This window comes from Miscanthus floridulus, chromosome 1 (genome assembly GCF_019320115.1).
Source record: "Miscanthus floridulus cultivar M001 chromosome 1, ASM1932011v1, whole genome shotgun sequence".
NCBI classification, from domain to species: Eukaryota; Viridiplantae; Streptophyta; class Magnoliopsida; order Poales; family Poaceae; genus Miscanthus; species Miscanthus floridulus.
The window spans coordinates 155,986,866-156,007,976 of record NC_089580.1 but is presented as its reverse complement, the minus strand read 5'-3'; the positions used below and the strand labels follow the sequence as shown (position 1 = coordinate 156,007,976).

General features: G+C 46.8%; 3 protein-coding genes and 1 pseudogene across 5 annotated transcripts; 1 reads left to right on the top strand and 3 right to left on the bottom strand.

The window, feature by feature from the left end:
- Nucleotides 1–418: 418 nt before the first annotated feature.
- On the bottom strand, nucleotides 419–11,735 carry LOC136499006 (FBD-associated F-box protein At5g44490-like; annotated as a pseudogene).
- Nucleotides 1,881–3,592, top strand: LOC136499018 (glutathione S-transferase T2-like). Its single transcript, XM_066494715.1, has 3 exons — nucleotides 1,881–1,959; nucleotides 2,470–2,761; nucleotides 2,856–3,592. Exons 1-3 carry the CDS (start codon nucleotides 1,907–1,909, stop codon nucleotides 3,576–3,578), a joined length of 1,068 nt encoding a protein of 355 aa, XP_066350812.1. The 5' UTR covers nucleotides 1,881–1,906; the 3' UTR covers nucleotides 3,579–3,592.
- On the bottom strand, nucleotides 4,264–7,504 carry LOC136498985 (uncharacterized). Of its 3 annotated transcripts, XM_066494698.1 has the most exons (5): nucleotides 7,245–7,504; nucleotides 6,335–6,858; nucleotides 5,010–6,242; nucleotides 4,803–4,921; nucleotides 4,264–4,719 (listed from the first exon to the last, which is right to left on the bottom strand). In XM_066494698.1, exons 2-5 carry the CDS (start codon nucleotides 6,855–6,857, stop codon nucleotides 4,330–4,332), a joined length of 2,265 nt encoding a protein of 754 aa, XP_066350795.1. In that variant the 5' UTR covers nucleotide 6,858; nucleotides 7,245–7,504; the 3' UTR covers nucleotides 4,264–4,329. The 3 variants fall into 3 exon arrangements, with proteins under 3 accessions (XP_066350795.1, XP_066350780.1, XP_066350788.1); XM_066494683.1 differs by lacking the exon at nucleotides 7,245–7,504 and having other exon boundaries at nucleotides 6,335–6,996; XM_066494691.1 differs by lacking the exon at nucleotides 7,245–7,504 and having other exon boundaries at nucleotides 5,016–6,242; nucleotides 6,335–6,996.
- Nucleotides 11,736–13,968: 2,233 nt separating the features above from the next.
- On the bottom strand, nucleotides 13,969–15,734 carry LOC136498976 (2-oxoglutarate-dependent dioxygenase 11-like). Its single transcript, XM_066494673.1, has 5 exons — nucleotides 15,659–15,734; nucleotides 15,229–15,554; nucleotides 14,854–15,101; nucleotides 14,401–14,734; nucleotides 13,969–14,279 (listed from the first exon to the last, which is right to left on the bottom strand). Exons 2-5 carry the CDS (start codon nucleotides 15,490–15,492, stop codon nucleotides 14,034–14,036), a joined length of 1,092 nt encoding a protein of 363 aa, XP_066350770.1. The 5' UTR covers nucleotides 15,493–15,554; nucleotides 15,659–15,734; the 3' UTR covers nucleotides 13,969–14,033.
- Between the last annotated feature and the right edge of the window lie 5,377 nt (nucleotides 15,735–21,111).

Below are 21,111 nucleotides of genomic sequence, written 5' to 3'. Positions count from 1 at the left end.
TCTGCACTGCATCGACGTCCATGCAACCTCTACTCCACCCGTCGCTGCCCGTGTGCTGCCTCCATCAACGAACCAGCGATGGCTAGCTCAACCGCGACTTCCTCTGAAGGATCAGGTTCATCACCAGCACCCCCTCTCCTTTCTCCCACTCTCTGCTTGTTCTAGATCATCATGTTCAACAGCAAACCGGCCTAGATCTACCCTAGTCGATCCACAGAAGTTTAACAATATGTAGTACCAAAAGAAGATTTCATAAATCTACTGAGGTTGCTGATATTCAGAATTCGAAATAAAAAATGTCTACTGCAGCCATCTTGCACATGCCTCTCAGATTTACTATTTCTACTATAGTCAGTTTATTGCATATACCATAAACTAAGAATGGGCATCTTTTGTTTAGATATCCCATGTTCCAGGTAGTAGATACTCAAAACACTAAAATCATGAGAAATAATTGTTCCAACAAATACCAAATGAGAGTGGCAAGACCAAGGCCAAAGACCTAGACCAATTCTACCATCTACACTCGAAGGGGTCTGCTACAGACAAATCACGGACATGATTAACATGTATACCATGGGTACATATTTTGTTTGTAAAATGTAACCGTGCACCTCTTGAGGCCCTTTTCTCCATCTGAAGCATCCCATATTGTTCTGCAAAAAAGCCTCATTGTAATCACTGGCTCCAACTTCAAGCCTCATTAACTCTAACTCTCTCGCATTCAGTAGAAAGAATGAGACAAAATTGACTTGTGATCTGATGCCTCGGTACTGCTCCAACACTATTGTCTTGAGATGGATATCAAAGCTTTTAATGAAATGCCTGTGTTTGCGACACCATCGATTCATTTTCCTTGAAATACAAGACTGAAGAACAAAACAGATCAAAATGGGAAACTCAAGCCACATGGGTACAAGGATTAACACCAAGTCAATAAAAAGAATATATGAACGTTGTGATCCAAAAACTGTAGCGGAAGAACTATCAGCTTTATGTACAACTTCTCCAGACATGGAAAGCATTTCATCAACTCAATGGCCGTATCGATATTAATATGATCTGATGCGACAGCTAGAATCTTGACATTGCTCAACGCCGTTGTCAAGCTTACAACGTTTAATCCCTGAATCAAGCATCGAATAGAACATCAAGCCATGTGATATGAAAATCTCTGCAACTGAAAACAAATATCAGCAGCCTATTCATGGGAAGAAAAAGAATATCATGCCTACCTGAATAGCTGTGGTGCCAATAAGGGCAGTCTCAGTGAGGATGTCATGCACATTAATTAGATGACACATCAGCAAAAAAGAGAATCTATGCATGAAACAAGGAGGAGAGAGAAGCAAATCGTTTCGTGGCCACGACACGAGCGTGCGCTGTTACCAAGTCCTCGGTAACGCCGTGATACTCGTGTTGAGGGGGTCATCATTTCATTCTTCGATCCCATGCGGCCGGTCTCCCTCCACATGCGCGGTGCCGCCCCGATTCTTGCCTCCTTCATCCTTCCCGCCCTCTCCCGCCTCTGCCTAATCCTTCCCGCGCTCTCCACCTCCGCCCATTGCTTCGAGCCCCCTACTTCCAAGCAGCGCCGAGCGACATCCAAGCAGCGCCGATGGATCCAACGCCCCATGAGAGCTCCGAGCGGCGTTCATCCGGTAGAGGAGGGAAGGGACACGGGGGCAGGCCGGAAGGGAAGGGACATGGGGGCAAGCGGCTGGGCATGAAGACGGCGTCACCGGTGCTGCTGCCGCCACCACCTCCTCCATCTTCATCACCGGTGCCGACACCGCCGAGGTCAACTTCTGCCCCAGCGCCACCACTGGTTCCGCCGCCGCCGAGCTCTGCCCCTGCTGCGCCGACTGTGTTGCCACGACCACCGCAAGGAGCGGGATGGGGGGCCATGCTCCCAAATTTTCCATCTCAACATGGAAACCAGCAAGGCCCAAATCTATGGTATGTGTTCATTTAGATCTATGCAAGTAGTTCATCGATTTCATTCTGTGCAAATATAGTTCAAATGATGTTTACAGATGCCTTGAATTAGTTGATTTTGATCCCTGCAAGTGGTTGAACTGAATACAAGTGATGCTATGTTGCCTGCCGAGATATATGCACTGCGTTTTTGTCTTTTCGAAAAGCACTTGTGATGCTATGTTCCCAAATTTACAGCACTTGTGATGCTATGTTCCCAAACTAACCTTAGTCATACATGATTCCCTGGTTTTCTTTTTTTGAAGTGGTTAAAACAATCTTTTAGCATGGGATCTGCACTCGCAGACTTTATAATGCAAATTTAGCCTTAGTCATACATGATTCCCTGGTTTTCACATGGATCTGCAATTGCAGACTTTATAATGCAAATTTAGCCGCTTGCCTTGATTAATGGGTGACTGCTAAAAGTTCTAGCATGGGATGAAAAGTCTCTACACTATTCTATTTTTTTTAATTGTGTGAAAATGCCAGGGTTCGTCCACCAGGTGGTTATCTAAATTTACTTCAACAACCACAGTATCCACCGCAGCCACACATGCAAGGAGAAAATTTTCATTTAGTTGGTCAGGCTATGAGCTTCAACCCAATATCCCCACCACCACCACCACCACCAAGTGCCTATGGAACAGAAACATCCCAAGCTATGAAACAAGGCCATTCAACAAAGGAAACTGTGAATATTGACATTGAGGAAGGGGATAATAGTGAGGCAAATATTGTAGTAAAGAAAAGATATTGGTCACATGAAGAGGAAGAGAGACTGGTAATCACTTATCAGTTTTGTATTTTGCTTTTTGTAGGCAAGTGTTTGGTACAATACTTGATTTGTTCATATTTTTTTATTTTGTATTTTGTAGGCTAGTGCTTGGTTGAATGCTTCTAAAGACCCAATTCATGGGAATGACAAGAGAGGTGATACATTTTGGAAGGAAGTCACTGATGTGTTTAACAAGAAAGGGAATGGGAAGCGTAGAAGGGAAATAAACCAATTGAAGGTTCACTGGTCACGCCTCAAGTCATCGACCAGTGATTTCAATGACTATTGGACTAAGGTAACTCAAATACATACAAGCGGATACTCCGACGACATGCTGGAGAAAGAGGCACAGAAGATGTATGCAAACAGGTTTGGAAAGCCTTTTCCATTGGTGCATTGGTGGAAGATACTAAAAGAAGAGCCCAAATGGTGTGCACAGTTTCAGACGGAGAGAGACAAGACTAAAATAGTTGATATTCTAGAAGAACACTCACGTCCCATTGGTAGAGAAGCAGCAAAGGCTGAGCCCAATGGAAAATGCAAGAAGGAAAATGTTATTGAAGGAATTGTCATCCTTGGGGACAACATTGAGAAAATTATCAAAGTGCAGCAAGATCGGAAGGTGGAGCGCGAAAAGGTCATGGAAGCACAGATTCAGATATCAAATGCAAATTTGAAGGCAACAAAAGAGCAAAAGGAAGCAAAGATGTTTGAGGTCTACAATTCCCTACTTAATCAAGATACAAGTCACATGTCTGAAGATCAAAAGGCTAGCCGAGACAAGGCATTACGCAAGCTTGAGGAAAAGTTGTTTGCTGACTAAGGTTAGTTCTCAAATCTATCTACTCCACAGCCTGAATGCTACTGCACAGCCTGAATGATCAGTTCATTATTGTGTGCAAGGTTTTTTTAGGCGCTAGGCGTTTTCAAGGCGGTGACCCCTCGCCTAGCGCCTAGGCATGCCTAGGCGCGCCTAGGCGTTTTCTAGGCGTTTTCTAGGCGTTTTTCCCTTTTTGTATTTCAGCATATATATAGCTGAATAAATTATATAAATAATTAAATATAGTAGCAGAGTGAATAGTATAAAAGGAAATAAGGTCCAATAGACATACCTTAGTTGATACAAAAGTGACATTCATGCTTAGTTCATACATTGATACATAGTTGATAGTTCATACAATACAAATGTGATGTTCCTACAGCAATACAATGGACCATATCAGTAGTTAAAATGTTAAATACAAATGGACAGCAGACCATATGAACAATACATGTTAAAAGATACAGGTTAGATACTTATCTGAATGATCTTAGCCTTCTCCTATCCATCAGACATTATCAGCACTCAGCAGCAAAGGAAAGCCATTTCAGAACACAAACATGTAGGGATAACAGTAGCAGCAAAGAAAATTAAATGCATAGCAGACCAGTAGGACAATACAACACATAATTTAGTTCTCAAAACACAGAAGTACAGAACACAGGCACAGACTGTAGGAGTTCTAAGTTCATAAGTTAAAAGATACAATTAAAAGATAAACATGACATGATAAAGCCCCACTGCCATATCTTCTTCAATAGGGTTCCATATATTCATCCTCATCTTCATCAAACTCTTCTTCTTCGGAGTCAAATTCTTCTCCTTCATAAAGCTGTCTCACTCTTGCACTTCTACGCAGCTGAAGTTGTTGGTCTGCTCCCACTGCTTCTCCAATAACAGACCAAGGTATCCCTGTACCTTCCATCTCCTCATCTTCCTCATCTCTATAGACAACTGTTGCACATTCATCTCCATCCTCATACAGAAAACCCTGAGCTTCAGTTGTGTCACTAGACAAGAGAACATCAGTGGTTTTCTTTGACACTATCCTTTCTTTCTTATTAATCAACTTGGAGTTGAATTGAATAAAGACCAATTTGTTGAGTCGGGTTATAGTAAGCCTATTTCTCTTCTTAGTGTGTACCTACAAATTAAACAATAGAGCATATAAATATTTCCATTCCTGTAAGTTTACTACTGAAATCTGGACATTAGATAGAGAGTAACCATTTCAAATGTACTCCAATTTCTTTCACAGCCTGAAGAGCTTGATGTCAGAGATAGGATCCTTGTTGCCATCTTCTGTAAAGCTGGTGTTTCAGTTCCATACAACCGCCACCAAGATGCTGAAATAAATGAGCCATGTAATGTCAGTTACAAACTTACAATAGAATAATAGATGCAAATAGATAACAGCCATGTAATATGAGTTACCTCTACCTGGGTTGTAATCATATTTTTCACAAGCCTTTGCAAGCTTCTTGTTAAATGGTCCTTCTCTATCCTGGAACTTCTTTAGTTCATGGTTGGCAGTCTGATCTTGCTTGTCCTCATCATCATTATAAAAAGTCTCTACACAACTAATAAATCCTTCTGTTATTGTTGGCTCATCAAAGATTGATGGGTTAGCATAGCTGTAGTATGGATTCAGCAGATAGGCAGTCAAATGCAATGGAGAATCAAGTCTTCCTTTCATCTTCTTGTCAATAATAGCAATAACTTCCTTGTAGCGGGTCTCAACATTGCCATAGGCTTCCTTGATCTCTCTTTTTGCCTTCAGTAGTTCTCCATATAGGAAACCCATTGATGGCTTCACATCCCCATCAACCAAACGAAGAACTTTGACCAATGGCTCAAAAACACTCAAACACAACTTCACATCCTTCCAAAAGGTTGGACTCAATATGGTTGCTGTTGCATCTTTTCCCTTTTTTGACTTCACATCCTTCAATGTGTCCCACCTACTATGAACCACCATCTTTCTTAGTTGGTCCTTCTTCTCTAGCATGCTGTTCAAAGTGAGAAAAGCTGAAGCAAACCTAGTCACCCCTGGCCTTATTATCTCTTTCCCCTCTGTGAAGTGTCTCAAGCACTCTAATGTTCTTGTGTGCCCATAGACAAATATGGTGAATGCCTTTGCTTGGTCAATCACCTTCTTGAACCGTGGTATGTTGCCAATTCCTTGGAGCATCAAATTGATTGTGTGAGTTGCACAAGAGGTCCAAAAGATGTTTGGTCTCTTCTCAGCCAATAGCTTCTTTGCGCCCATGTTGTTAGAAGCATTGTCTGTCACTACTTGCACCACATGATCCTGACCAATGTCTTCAATAGCTTTGTCTACTAGTTCAAAGATGACTTCACTTGTGTGTGACACATCTGACATCTCTTTTGAGCTGATAAAACTAGATCCATCAGCACAATTAGTGCACAGGTTCATTATGCTTCTCCTCTTCCTATCTGACCAAGCATCAGTCATAATAGAGCACCCATTCTTCACCTTCTCAGCATCACGTTCTTGCAGCAAACTCTTGGTTCTTGCATATTCTTCATCTAGCAAACTCTCTCGCAGATCACGCTGAGATGGAGGTTCCAGTCCAGAACCAAACTGTCCAATTGCTTCACACATTTGCTTGAACTCATCATTGTCACAAGCGTTGAATGGTATGGCTACAAATGATACAAAAAAGTGTAATTAGTGTTCAGTTCAGGCATGTATTCAAATCTGAAATGTAAAACAGAAATGCATAATAGTAAATTACCATGGTTATAGACCCATCTTGCAATATATTTATGCACCTCATGTGTTCTTTGTTTCCAAAGTTCCTTGTTCAGCTTCTGTTGCTGCAAAGATTCAGATTTTGTTGCTTTAGGATCAATAGCACGTGTCCACTTATCAATGGGTCCTAATTTGTGAGGCTCTGAACTTCCAACACAAGTCACTTCATCATCCTCTGTTCCAACCCGAGAAACATTCACTTCTTCTCTAAGCTCTAGTTCACGAGCAGCCTGCTGCTTCCTCTTCTTTTTTGCATCTTCTAGCGATTTCTTGCACTTCTCTTTAGCCTCATCTGTGCTCTTTCTGCATTTCTTCGCATTTGTTCCAACATTGGCCACATGTTCCTTCAACCGATGGATCCCTCCTTGGCTCCGATGACCACAGAACTTGCACTCGACCTTGTCCTTATTGTTTGGATCCACCAGAAACCCATACTCCCATCCCACATCATCTGAATTCCTTTTCAGGACATTCACTTCCTCCGGAGCAACTTCTTGCTCCGACATTCTACATGAAGAGAATGCAGAGGCATATGAAACTATAATTCTACAAACATGCAAAGGCATATAACAGCAATTCAAGAAATTAAGCTGCAATCTACAAACATGCAGATAGTAGGTACACAACAGACATCAATCATTCAGATTTCAGGCATATTAGATAGCAGATGTTAGTACATCACAAATGCAGATAATAGATGCTAGATACAGAGCAAGAACAACAGGCATTCAGGCATATTATATAGCATCAACCAGATGTCCAAAGGTAGTAGGTAAACAGCAGCAGCACACAGGCACACCGCACACAGCAGAACAGCACAGGCGTACAGAGCAGGAAGATGGAAGGGAGCAGTCGAGCAGAGGAGAGAGGAGCAGGGGGTGGGTAGACCTCACCTTGGGCTTGTGGAAGGCCGAAGGCGGCGACGAGGACCTCTGGACTCAGTGACTCCCTCCCCTGGTGGGCTCGAGGAGGAGCTCTGGACTCGCCTCCACCCTTCCCTGCAACGAGCCTCGGCGGGACACCAATTTCGCCGGTGCTACGGGTGGCGACCGGCAGGAGAGATGAAGACCGGCGGCGGACAGCAGTGAGGATCTCCTTCTCCTATTCTCCTCTCTCTCTCTATGTCTCTGTCTCTCTCTAATCCGGCGCTCTGCTCTTTTCCTTCCCGCGCAGCTGCTTTCTTTCCCGCGCTGTCGCCCGCTCTCGCGCGTGCGCGCTCCCGCCCGCTCTCGCGCGTGCGCGCTCCAGCCCGCGAAAACAGAGTCCCGCGCCCGCGCGCTCCCGCCCAGCCGCCGCCTCGTCCGCCTACTCGCCGCCCAGGCGCCGCGGAGGCGTCGCGGAACGCCGCGGAGGCACGCGGAACGCCGCGGAGGCGCGCGGACCGCCTAGATGTACGCCTACCCCCATAGGCGCCGCGGTAGGCCTCCGCCCAGCGCCTAGTCGCGCCTAGGCGACCGTGGAATCTCGCCTTGCCGAACATTGATTGTGTGAATGCAGCATTTTAGTGTGAATGCAGCACTTTAGTTCATTAATCTGTCTAGGCAGCACTATATATGTGCGAATGCAGCCCTATATATATGTGAATGCTGCACTTGCTAGGCAGCACTATATATGTGTGAATGTAGCCCTATATATGTGTGAATGCTGCACTTGCTAGGCAGCCTAAATGCTACTGCTGCATATGAACCTATATATACACAGAAAGGCCTTCTCTCTTTTCCTCATACGAAGGCCTTCTCTCTTTTCCTCACATGAAGGCCTTCTCTCTTTCTCATTCTTCTGCCATCGAGTTCTATGGATCCCAGTGCACAACTTTGAGGTAACTTAATTTCTTTGAACTTTCTGCGTCGTCTCTTTTTCTCACCTCTTGTATTCACTACTTTTTTCTCTTCTGCAAAGATGTCTGAGCAAAATGACAACCCTAATGGAAGTCACAATCCTCTTTACTCGTTGGATGAGTTCCTTGCTGAGGATCAGATCGTAGATGATGTTCTCAACGAAGCCATGGTGGTCATACAGTCCACTATCGAAGGTCTTCAAAAAGAAGCTTCTGACCATCGATTCCATCCAAGGAAGCACATCAAGAGGCCACGAGAGGAAGCACATCAAAAACTAGTGAATGATTATTTCTCAGAAAATCCTCTTTATCCTTCCAATATTTTTCGCCGAAGATTTCGTATGTCTAGGCCACTTTTTCTTCGCATCGTTGAGGCATTAGGCCAATGGTCTAATTATTTTACTCAAAGGGTGGATGCTGTTAATCGGCAAGGGCTCAGTCCACTACAAAAGTGTACTGCAGCTATTCGCCAATTGGCTACTGGTAGTGCTGCAGATGAACTAGATGAATACTTGAAGATAGGAGAGACTACTGCAATGGAGGCAATGAAGAATTTTGTCAAAGGTGTTAGAGATGTATTTGGTGAGAGATATCTGAGGCGCCCCACTATGGAAGATACTGAACGTCTACTCAAACTTGGTGAGAGACGAGGTTTTCCTGGTATGTTCGGCAGCATTGACTGTATGCATTGGCAATGGGAAAGATGCCCAAATGCATGGAAGGGTCAGTTCACTCGTGGTGATCAAAAAGTACCGACGCTGATTCTTGAGGCTGTGGAATCACATGATCTTTGGATTTGGCATGCATTCTTTGGAGTAGCGGGTTCTAACAATGATATTAATGTTTTGAACCGATCTACTCTATTTATCAATGAGCTAAAAGGACAAGCTCCTAGAGTCCAGTACATGGTAAATGGGAATCAACACAACACTGGGTATTTTCTTGCTAATGGAATATACCCTGAATGGGCAGTATTTGTTAAGTCAATATGACTCCCTATCACTAACAAGGAGAAGTTGTATGCATAGGAACAAGAAGGGGCAAGAAAGGATATCGAGAGAGCCTTTGGTGTACTGCAGCGTCGATTTTGCATCTTAAAATGACCAGCTCGTCTATATGACCGAGATGTACTTCGTTATGTTGTGCTAGCTTGCATCATACTTCACAATATGATAGTTGAAGATGAGAAGGAAGAGGACATTATTGAAGAAAATCTAGATATAAATGTGCCTCCTAGTTCATCAACCATTCAAGAACCGGAATTCTCTCCTGATCAGAATGTTCCGTTAGAGAGAGCTTTAGAAAAAGATACTTCTATTCGAGATCGATCGGCTCATCGCTGACTTAAGAATGATTTTGTGGAACATATTTGGAATAAGTTTTGTGGTCGTGCACATATATCTGGTACTTGTGACTATCTTTTGCATTATTAGTTATCTATTGTAGTTAGTTATGTACCTTAAGAATTTAACTGCATATCATCTGTATTTTATATGTGATATCTGTGATTTGATCCTGCACTACTAAATGTCTTCTGACTGTAACCTTCAGAGAAAGGCTAAGAGCTCATGCTGAACTGTTTTTTGTTTCTACAGGATGAAAGCAACTATGTGAAACCTATGGGGTGCAGATGTCTGTCTTGTGAGAAGAACCAGTGAGAGGCCGTGTGCAAGGCTGAAGGCTATCTGAACTTTTTTTTAACTATCTTAGTTCCAGTGATGAATCATCTTGGTTATCTATGTGTTCCAGCGAATCATCCTGTTGTCTGTCACTTTGGAATATGCAATGTTGTAGTTGTCTTACTTCGTATGCAGTCCTGTTATTCCGATTATCTGAACATGCGTATGCAGTCCTGGTATTCCAGTTTATCTTATTTCTGTGTGTGAATGACTACACGAGCAATGGGTGCATATGATCCCATCATTCTACAACAATTAAATGCTTTACTTAGTTTTGGAATTGGTAAAATGAAACCCTGCATTGTGAAGACTAGTTTCATTCATTGTTTCATCCCGCTTTAGCTGATGTGGCGTTTTGGAAACCGTGTAGTGAAACTCAGCATTGAGACTGGCCTAACGAGCCTGCGATGATCAAACCCATCATCTTTAAGACAGACTAAGGTCTCATTGGCTTGCCAAGATAGAGAAATCTTTCAAGACAAGGGGCATCGACAGTTATGACTTGCTGTAATAACTGGAGATTGCCCCTACGACGACCAGCACCCACACCGATGCTTGTAAGACTATTGGAACTAATCCGGAGGCAGCCAACCCCAAAGCAGTCTTTAAGAGAAGTATAATAGCAGGCTATAAACCGATTAAATGCTGAGGTGGAAGAGAAAGGGGAGGAGAGAGAGGAGAAGCGGGCTGTAAGCTTACAGCCGGCTTGAGCACAAGAACTAAGAAAGTCCATGAGACAAGTGGGCCATGTATTAACTGTAAAGAGCTAACTACTATATGAGTGGCCTAAGAAAAAACTACAAAGAACTATAAGCCGGCTGTATTATTAACCTTGCTCTAAGCAGCCGGCACTCCAGCCTCCAGGACAGGGCAGCTGGAAATGATGGTATGCAGTGAGCCCTCTGAGATGCTGACATCTTCAAGGCCGAGCTGCTTGAGGTAGGGAAAGTGAATCCCAAGGTAGCAACTCGGAGGGTAGCTGAGAACCGGAAAGCAGAGGCAGGTGGCGATGCTAACGGAGACGGTGGTTGCATATACCAATATTTCATCTCTTTCCGTTCCCAGAAATCAAGCTCCTGGCGGTTGACAAGCGCCGGGGAGCTGAGCCAGGCGTCCACGGTGGCCGGACGGTCCTGGAGAAAGTACGGCGGGACGCAGAAGCGGCGGCCGGGGCCCGGGTGGGCGGAGAGGATGAGGGAGACCGCGCTGGCGATGGCCTTGTTGGCGGCATTAAACTTCTGGAGGCCTTGGGCGGAAAGGATGAGTGAGACCATGCGCTTGGTGTAGAGGTCCATTGCGTCGAGGACGAGAGGGGAGGCGAGCCACCGGGAGGCGAGGATTTGGGTGCGACCGGCTTCCTTGGTGGAGAGAAGCGAAACTATCTCACCAAGGACGGCGTCGGGGAGGCCGCTGATGCGGTCGACGTCGTCGCCGCCGCCAGCACCAGGCGGCGGCGGTTCTTTGCTGTGGGTTGTAGGTCCGGGATTGCCCGCCTCCGTGGTTTCCGTTGCCCACGGCGGGGCTCACCGGCTGCGAGGTCCTCCGATCTCATCCTCTTGGCACTGGGACCCTGCAGCTCCATCTCCGCGACCGGCGCCGGCGGCTTGTTGGGGAGGCTGCGCCGCCGCACCGAGCACAAGGGCGGCTCCGGAGTCTGGACTCGGGTGTTTGTGAGATTGGGCCACGCTGGGGTTTACGGCCCAAACAGAATGCTCGTCTCTCGTTGAGCTGCCCGTATCGTCACCGTTTGTCAGGTTCCTTCTACGAAATCTCTGTTTAGCGACCAGTCGCGCTACGTGCTCTGCGCGCGACTCCGCTCCACGAGTCCACGACGGGCCAGCCCAATAGTGGCCGTTTCTCGTCCGCGGTCCGGCTAGTAGCTGATGTTTTAAGCTTTGATTTACACCATTCTTTAAATGTTAGGTGTAGACTTGAAGAGAGATTGTGTTTATAATGTCTTTCCGCAATAAACATCTTTTATGCTCATTGCTTTTTGTTTGACATGATTTTTACATTATTTACATAAGTTGAAGTTGATCTAATGATTTCAAATTAATCTTTGCGGTGACGGTTCATGCACACAGATAACAATTGATAGAAAGCTACTTAAGTTTACATGTGCAATTATCTTTCGGTAATGACAACATTGTGTTATTTGAGTCCATTGAGGGAGCAGAAATGTTTTTAAGAGAGATTAGAATTGACTTTCAACATTTTCTATTGCTCCCTCATAAAGATTTTTTATAGACACGTGCGTGTCCACTAGTATCTATAAACATATCGATTATTTAGCCGCATTGTTATCTCTTATTTCTATTGGATTGCTCTGTCACACAAATTAGTATTACAACGTTCGCCGTATGATCAGTGACAAAACTAGCCCATCCTGTACCATGGCATATATATGTCACGGCGGGCTAAGCACGTGCACGCGTGTGGCTTGTCTTTCGTCTCTCTTAATTTCTTAATAAACATACACAATAGTTATTTATTTAAGCTGAGTAAATATTTAGTCAAAATCCTATATGAAATTGAACTAAACCTTTTTTTCATCACCTAGTATTAGTAGGCCTTAGATTTAATTTATTTTAATAGAATAAAATGACGTCAAATCTAGTTAAAATCCAACAGCTAATCCTCCCAATCAACCATCCTAACTGGTGATGCTCGTGCCAGTGGCGGATCTAGGATAAAAGTTTAGGGGGGAGGGGGCTAAGTTCAAACTATTCAGAAGACACAAAGCCATGGTTTTAGCAAAATAAGGCCTAAACCCCCTCTTCCTGCCATCGTCTTCGACCTCAAGCTCCTCCTAACCTTCTCCCTTAGCTAAAATTTCAAGGGGGGGGGGGGGGGGGGGTCTAAGAGGGAGCTCCATGGGCACAGCCACGGTAGGGGGCGCTCGAGCCCCCCCCTAGCCTCGGTGGCAGATCCGCCCCTAGCCCGTGCCATGTCATCACACTAGCACCGCCCTGGAACTCCGCTACTAATAAGCATGCTTACCACCCTCCCCTTCACTCAAAGCGCCACTAGACTTTGGTTGTCATCTCTCAATTAGAGCTATGCCCTTAACTTGGAGTTCTAATAACCTCACCAGAATATTTGCCAATGTAGAAGAAAAGGAAGAGGAACAAATCAAAACATAGTGTGAAGTAGAAGATAAACACCCCCCTATCAAATACTCATATATTTGATCTTAACTAGTAGATACGCATGTGCGACAAACACATATTGATGAAAAAATATCAATATAGATGAGTACTTCCCCCGTTCCAAATTATAAGGCGCTTTGACTTTTTTGTTCATCCATTTTGCTATGTATCTAGACATATTATTATATCTAGATGCACAGCAAAATGGATGTACCAAAAAAGTCAAAGCGTCTTATAATTTGGAATAGAGGGAGTAACAATTAATTCGAAGTTCTTCGCATTGTTCTGAAGGCCTAATTTTTGCAGCATACTTCTTCCACAAGAATAGTAGGTATCATCCCTTTGTGGCTGTGAAAACTTTTGACCATTCTACAAAACAGGTCAAATCAGCAATGGTTAGAATGATCTGCTTGAGTTGGGTGACAGTTTGTAAAGCAGAACAAAAGCCAACTCAACGTCTTAGTTAGTCCAAATCACACTAACCCAACTCAAACAAAGTTCCATCAACTCACCTTAACAATCACTCATCATGCATGACATGAGCACGCACATATCCATCATGTCATTCTCACGTTTGTCATCCACGAATCTCTCTTAGCCTCTCAATTACTATCCTTATGTGTTCTTTATTTTCTTTATAAGCGTTATTTTGCTGTTGTGGGGTGGAGTGTATAGCAGGCCCATTTAACAGGCCTCAAGGAATTAGTGGACTGGAGTGTATAGCAGGCCCATTTAATATTTTTTTTAGACGAACAGGCTCATTTAATTTGGGATGCAATCTTTGGCTGGATTATATCAGTCTTTAGGATTTACTATTACTACTAGAAATGTGAACTAAGTCCTCAAAATTGCTACTAGAACATTCTCCCTCTCCCAAAATGGCCCGTAGGTGGATATCCAATTCATCCATTAACATAGATTCATAGACAATAATATACTTATATCACTCGATACATATGCCGGGAACATCGTGTGCATGAGATAGCCGAACAGGCTGATCGAGTAGATATATATATACTACTCCAACTTCAACCTCTCTAAGCGCTCCCTTCCATCAAGCTTTGCTGCAAAATACTGCTTCAAGAAATCCTCGTAGCTCGTCGATCTATACCGCACTTTCTCGCCTTTCTTCACGAACTCCGGCAGAGGACAAAGCTTCAGATTCAGGCTAGGACAGTGAAACATCGCCACCGAAATCCGCTCCTTGTTTGGGTGTATCACGGCCCTATGCTCAACGCTTCTGAACTCTCCGTTGCTCATTATCTGTGTAATAAATAAAGGAAAGGGCAACATGCAACATGGTGTTCACAATACAATTTTGGAGTATTTTTCTCTTTCCCGGCCGTCACGTAACGTACGACTAGCGATCATCAGCTGTACGTACCTCAAGCACGTCACCGACGTTGACGATGAAGGCGCCGTCCACGGCGTCCACGGCGAACCACCTGCCATCCTTCTTGACCTGGAGGCCCTGCACGTCGTTGTTCATCTGCAGCAGCAGCGTCAGGCCAGACGCGTCGGTGTGCGGCGAGAGGCCCAGCACCCGGTCAGCTGCCTGCCGGCACGGCGGGTAGTAGTTCACCCTCATGCCCTGCTCCAGTCCTTCTTCGAACAAGCCACGCAGCGGCGCCAGCTCGGCGCCCGTGGCCTTGGCCATCAGCTCCAGCAAACGGAATGCTAGCCTTGCTGTCTCGGAGGAATAGGCCTCCATGGAATTCCTAATGAATTTAATGGAAACTTGAGATCATTTTCTACAGTTAAAATTACAATCCTGAAAATTAAGTTCATGTCTATATACAAAAGGAAAAAAACAAAAAGAAGAAGGCAGTGACGTTACCTGAAGGAGTGAGGGCGAGTAGGCCAGACGCGCAGGTCCCTCGACTCACTCGGCTGAAGCTGAAGGTGCGGCATGTCTGCCCAGTCCAGCTTCTGATCCTCCGACACGACGAAGGCCTGGCCGTAGCCTTGGACGCTGTCAGGGCGCTGTGCCCATTCCTTCTTGGCTTCCAGCGGCAGGTCGAAGAACTCAGCTACGTCATGCATCAGGTTCCCAATCACATCATCTGGCACTCCATGGTTGATGAGCTGCGTGCGATTGGTATGGGCGTGCAGTGCCGCCGGTTCAGTTGCACGTCGTATACACGGCGCACGGCCATTTTGCAGAATCCAGACAGCACATACATGAACCAACCAACGAATTGATGATATGTACCTGGAAGAAGCCCCAGTGGTGACATGCAGATTTCAGCTTGGCGCACTCCGACGACGACGACCGCGTGTCAAGCAACTTGCGGAGATCCACTACCGGAATCTCCGAATGGCTTCCGCCACCGCCGACGATGACCTTCTCCGCCTCCGCGACGAGGTACCTCTCGGGCACCTGCCCATCGACCCCATTGTAAGCCTCCGCGAGCGCATGCACGTTCGCCACCGGGATGAGAGCAGAGGCGACAGCTCTTGCATTATTCGCCGCCATTGGTCCTGGCACTCCTCCCTCACCGAGCTTTTGTTTCTGGCTTTCTCAGCCCGTTCGTTTGGCTGTGGCGTGTCGTAAATGATCATAAATTTCTAGTCAGGACAGTATTTTTCTCTCACACAAATCAGACAGCAGTATTTCTTCACAAACCAGCAACGATACGAACCAGCTAACCGAACAGGCTGAGATCCTGACGCTTCTGTCGTGACGACGATCGATGCTGACATTTGCATGCCATTGAGAGAAAAGCAACGGAGGGCGGTGCACGAGTAGCGTTGGCTTCTTCTACCATGGATGATGCATGCAAGAGCACCCATAGATTTTTTGCACCCCGGGATTGCACCAAAATTTCTCCACATCCATTCAGGGCAAGCGTCCCGTACTCCCGTCTCCAGTCGCCATACGCACGGCACGCAGCCTGACAACACTCTAGCGACTTTTGCTTGGATGGATGGAGTTGGCAGCCGCCTGGAGTTTCTTGTGTGCAATTTTGCTCGTCTGCCAAGGCAGGGTCCTTCTCATATTGTCTTACGGATGACCGAAGCTGACGCGCGCACACCGTACCAAGATAGTCATGGGCGGGAACGTGAAGAAACGGTGCTTTCTCGTTTTTCATGTGCGTGGTACTGGTACCTACCTGCTGCCAAGACTGAGAGCGTGTTTGGTTAATTCCTAGCCCCGGTCTACGGTGCACCGCGGCAGCACCATACTTGTAGTGGTAGAATCAGACCCCGCAAGCATGGTGAAAAGATAATATCATGAAAGATGTGGTTGTCCAGCTTAAATCGTCAACCAAACGCATCAACGCAATGTAGCAGTACGTCTTGCATGTGGCATGACACGTGATGGCTAGAAACTAAACACACTCTCGATAATTCAGGATGTACACTCTCTTTCTCTAAAATCGTGCCTTAATATTTCTCTCCCTCTCTCTCTCGCATCAAATGTGTTATATATTACACGAATCTCATCTCCTTTTTTCTGATTAATTACGTGCGCATGTGCACGGTGCAACCCTTTTCGGCTGTCCTGGTTGACGCCAGACAGGGGCGGAGCTTGATTAAGACCAAGCTGGGCCACGCCCCTGCCCAATGCAATTTTCATTTGCTAAACAGTAACTTACTTACTGTTCATGGGTGATTAATATCCGACTATATAAAGGGGGTGTTTGGTTTACAGGTCCTCTTAAAATTCTTGTCACATCGAATATTTAGACACATGCATGAAGTATTAAATATAGACTAATTACGGAACTAATTACGCAACTTATGACTAATTTGCGAGGCGAATCTTTTAAGCCTAATTAGTCCATGATTTAACACCATGGTGCTACAGTAAACATATACTAATGACAGATTAATTAGGCTTAAAAAAATTATCTTGCAAATTAGACTCTACCTATGTAATTAATTTTTTAATTAATCTATATTTAATGTTTTTTATTAGTATCTAAACATTCGATGTGACATGAATTTTAGGAGTGACTAAAGAACAAACACCCAAAAATAACCCCTACTGCTTCTTTGATCAAGCTCTGCCACCGACGTCAGGAATGAAAGGATCAAAGGACTGGTTTGGGTGCCTTTGCATCATATCCTACATACATACACATATATCTTGTTTGGGACAATTTCAGATTCAGATCTAAAAAAGTTTATCAAACACCTCTAGCACTATCTGCTTCACCAAATTGATGGATCTACCCTCAGATTCACTAAATTGGTAGATCTTTTCAAGAGGTGCTTCACCAGATTTTGGTGGAATTGATAAAAATTACTCACCATGTCATTGATTATGCAAAGAAAACAGTTCGTTTTCTATTTTTTCTATCGAATCCCTTCCTTCTCGACGAGCCGTCCACCGCGCCTAGTGCCCCGATGCCGTCCGTCTGCTCAAGTGACCTGCGTCGGCCGTACACGAGAGCTCCGCCGGGACCGCGCGCCACCTCCGTCAACCCGCGCGAGATTTGCCGGGATCTGCGCAAGCTCCACTGGCCCCATGAGGCGCGGACCGGAGACCGGGAAGAAGAACATCGGAGGAGACCTGCCCTGCCGCCGTGCTCCCCGCAGAGCCAAGCACCTCCGTCGCGCTCCCAGATCCGGCACCGGCCGAGTGGTGAGAGTGGGCCCGCCCGGCATGGCCGCCGTCGAGGCCGCGCGCCCGACCGGGGTGGCCGCACCCGCCCGATGAGGCTGTGCACCCGACCGGCGTGGCCGCCGGCGAGACCGTGCGCCCGACCGGTGTGGCCGCACTCGCCCAGCGAGGCCGCGCCTCTCCTGGCGCGTTGGGAGGAAGACGACCCGTGATTTTTTTTGTTTCATTTAGTTTTTCATTTTGCCACCTGACACGTGGGGCCCAGGTGTAAGTGAAATAGAGATGGAGGCGGAGCTATACCAAACACGTCTAGCTCCACCAGCTCCATTGTTGGAGCTGCTCCACGGTGGATCTAGGTGAATCCCAAATACAGATTCACTTTTTACTATGTGGAGCTGTCCCAAATAGGCCAAGACGAGAAGACTTGTGCACATTTTCATTCGTGTGGCTGATTGCTACTTCTGTTCAAAATTCAAAATTTTAGATTATTCTAGCTTTAATGTGAGTCAGACTTTTCAAGTTTGAACCAATTTTAGAAAATATAATCTCTGAGCTCCCAGGGCCCGTTTGGTTAAATAAGGGTGGTTAAAATAATCATTAACTTTAGGCCCCTCTCCTCTATGGGTGCGAGTTGTCTCTCGGGTTAGTTCCCTAGAGCTCCTAGGGGCCACCAGATTTCTCCAGTGGTTGCCCTAGAGGGGGACAGGAGAAAATGGTTTTGCGCTGGGCTAGCTTACTGAAAGCTCCTGGGTCACATGATTTCTACGGTGACCACTAAAGAAGAGGGACCCGAGCTCTGGGTGTCCAACGACTAGTTCAATCGTTGGATGCTAGAGAGCTTTCTCCGGTGGTGCCCCTAGAGTATTAGGTGCCTAAGCTATGAAGCTCCCAATCATGGTTTTGACAATCCTTTATCTGCCACCATTAATTGGCCCAAGTGGCAAAACCAGCCCATCCCATACCATAGCATATATGTCACGGCGGACTAAGCACGTGGACGTGTGTGGCTTGCCTTTCGTCTCTCTCGATCTCCTAATAAACATACATAATTGTCGGGGACCTAATATCGGGGTACCCAATGAGGTGGAGCTAATAACCATCGAACGTTAACGCTTTCGGTCAGACAAGAACGCTACTACACTTCTTGTCTGAACGACGGAAGATTGGTTCCACCTCGCCCGACCCCCGAGGGCTAGACTCCACCTCACCCGATCGCTGAGGGCTGGCCCCGCCTCGCTCGACGGCTAAGGGATGGCCCCGCCTCGCCCAACGTCCGAGGGCAGGCTCCGCCTCACCCAACGGCTAAGGGCTGGCTCCGCCTCTCCCGACGGCTAAGGGCTGGCTCCGCCTCTTCCGACGGCTAAGGGCTAACTCCGCCTCGTCCAATGTCTAAGGGTAGGCTCCCCCTCGCCCGACGGTTGAGGGCAGGCTCTGCCTCGCCCGACGGCTGAGGACTGGCTCCGCCTCGCCAATGACTGCGCCATGCTCCTTCATGATGACGAGCACAAGGTAAGATAGGACATTCGAGTCAACTATAGTACCAAGGATCATACCCTGCACGCCTGCAAAGAAGTACCGTCAAGATACGATGGGACGGGCGCTTTAATCCCTCCCAGGCATGGTAGAGCCCAAATAGTGTTGTAGGCACCGACTTTTGTCCTACAGTGTTGTAGGCGCCGCCATCAGCCCTCGGGCGTGGATCCTAACATAAGCATACGACAACCAGTACAATCCAAGGAAGAACTCACATTATCTACAGTGACAGACGTATGGTCATCTCCCCGTCTACTCCCCATAGAGTCTTGGCTCGACGCCCTGACACACCGCACCACTCGCCGGGGGAGGATGGAACGTGACCACTCGCTAAAACGAAGCCAGAGCCCGGCCCTATCAGGATCAGCAAAATATGCTATCCCTGGCATGGTCTGCCATGTCAGTAGGGCTAGCTCAAGGGAAAAGGAAGACCCAACACCTTCGAAGGACATTCTCTACCTTTAATTTTTTCCTCTTTCTCCCATCTATAATCCCTGCTCCCCCTTGGTCTATAAAAGGGAGGGCAGGATAGCCCACTAGGGAGGGGGATCGATTCCACACACAACACATAGCCAAACATCAACTGAGCTCTTGGCATCCTTTTGACCCTTCCATCAGAGACTTGGGACATGTTCCTCTCTCGATCGTTTGTGCCCCCTACTATGAACCTTTTTCGGTACTAATAACACGAGCAACAACAAACTAGACATAGGGACATTCTGCCCGAACCAGTATAAACCTTGTGTCCTTTAGTACACCATCCGAGCCTAATGTGCAACAAATATAAATTTACTAGTTGGTGTTTGTTCAAAACACTGACAGTTGGCGCGCCAGGGAGGGACCTTTGCGTGTTCCAAATCAGGCCTCGGATGGCCAGCCACACAATTAGCTGGGTCCTGGGCATGCACGTGTGCTTTGGCAACCTAGACTTCATCGTCACGGTGGGAGGAGAGTTGGCATTGGCCCATGCCGCCATCCAATCTCTCCCCTCCATCGGCTTAGACTACGGGAGGCTTGAGCGCCAGCCTGGCATCTCCCTTGGACCCTAGCCATCTAGGGAGGACTCACGCCGCCTCACCCTCTCTCTAGAACACTCCACATGGAGCACCCCAATGACGCTTCCATTCAGTCTCCACAACACTACGGCGACTGTTAGCCACCTTGTGGCACAGCGCACGATCCCGTCCCTTGCGAACAACGAGTTCGTGGGGATGATCGAAAGCATCATGGAATCCCTCCATGGCCTCCTCATGGAGGAGCTGGGGTTAGACTCTGGCTTTGACTCTAGTAGAGGGAGCCATCACCCCTCCTGGGAATATTTCATGGCAGGTACCCCCGAGAGACACGTCGAAAGCATCTTTGTGGAGGAGGCTACCCCATAGGGCAACCTTAGTGATAGAACCAAAGGGGGGATAGTGCCCCACCTCATGTAGGGGTGGAGCAGCTAAGAGCCCAAAAGTAGGAGATTGATGAAGCCAGACTCCAGCTTGTGCAGGAATACATGGAGGTCGATCAGGAGATCGAACGCCGTGGAGACAGTGGGAGCGCATGCACCGTGGCCCATGATGTGAATCGAAGGATCATCACCGATGATGAAGCCCTTCCTCACTTCACTCGGGCAAGCCAGAACATCACCGCCGCAACGGCCTTGCTCCATGGCCTTCTAGAGGCCGCAACGCCCGAGGATCATTGGGCCCACCACGAGATTCGCACGCTACTCAAGCATGCAGCGGCGCAGCAGGCGAAAAGCTCGTTCTCTCGGCGACACAAGCTTGACACTAGCCAACACATGCCCTCGGTGTGCCCCGCTAGGGACATATCAGTCCACCAGGCACCACAAGGCAACAAGCAGTGCGCTGCGGTCTAGATACATCAACGTCTTGGCCATAACCGCGACGCAAACAGCACCCTCAATGCCCGTAGATGCACCTACAGTGACCCGAGAGAGGGAGCCCACCATGGCTATCATCCTTGTCGTGGCAGACGCTATGA

What these genes read in the sequence shown, in the direction of transcription:
- LOC136499018 (XM_066494715.1), top strand. Translation starts at nt 1,907, where the DNA reads ATGCTCCCAAATTTTCCATCTCAACATGGAAACCAGCAAGGCCCAAAT. An exon ending in CAGCAAGGCCCAAATCTATG is followed by an intron (nt 1,960 to 2,469) that starts GTATGTGTTCAT and finishes TGAAAATGCCAG; the next exon opens with GGTTCGTCCACCAGGTGGTT. An exon ending in ATGAAGAGGAAGAGAGACTG is followed by an intron (nt 2,762 to 2,855) that starts GTAATCACTTAT and finishes TGTATTTTGTAG; the next exon opens with GCTAGTGCTTGGTTGAATGC.
- LOC136498985 (XM_066494683.1), bottom strand. Translation starts at nt 6,917, where the DNA reads ATGCCTTTGCATGTTTGTAGAATTATAGTTTCATATGCCTCTGCATTC. An exon ending in AAGATGGGTCTATAACCATG is followed by an intron (nt 6,243 to 6,334) that starts GTAATTTACTAT and finishes TATCATTTGTAG; the next exon opens with CCATACCATTCAACGCTTGT. An exon ending in TGATTACAACCCAGGTAGAG is followed by an intron (nt 4,922 to 5,009) that starts GTAACTCATATT and finishes CATTTATTTCAG; the next exon opens with CATCTTGGTGGCGGTTGTAT.
- LOC136498976 (XM_066494673.1), bottom strand. Translation starts at nt 15,492, where the DNA reads ATGGCGGCGAATAATGCAAGAGCTGTCGCCTCTGCTCTCATCCCGGTG. An exon ending in ACCACTGGGGCTTCTTCCAG is followed by an intron (nt 15,102 to 15,228) that starts GTACATATCATC and finishes AATCGCACGCAG; the next exon opens with CTCATCAACCATGGAGTGCC. An exon ending in ACGTCGGTGACGTGCTTGAG is followed by an intron (nt 14,280 to 14,400) that starts GTACGTACAGCT and finishes TTTATTACACAG; the next exon opens with ATAATGAGCAACGGAGAGTT.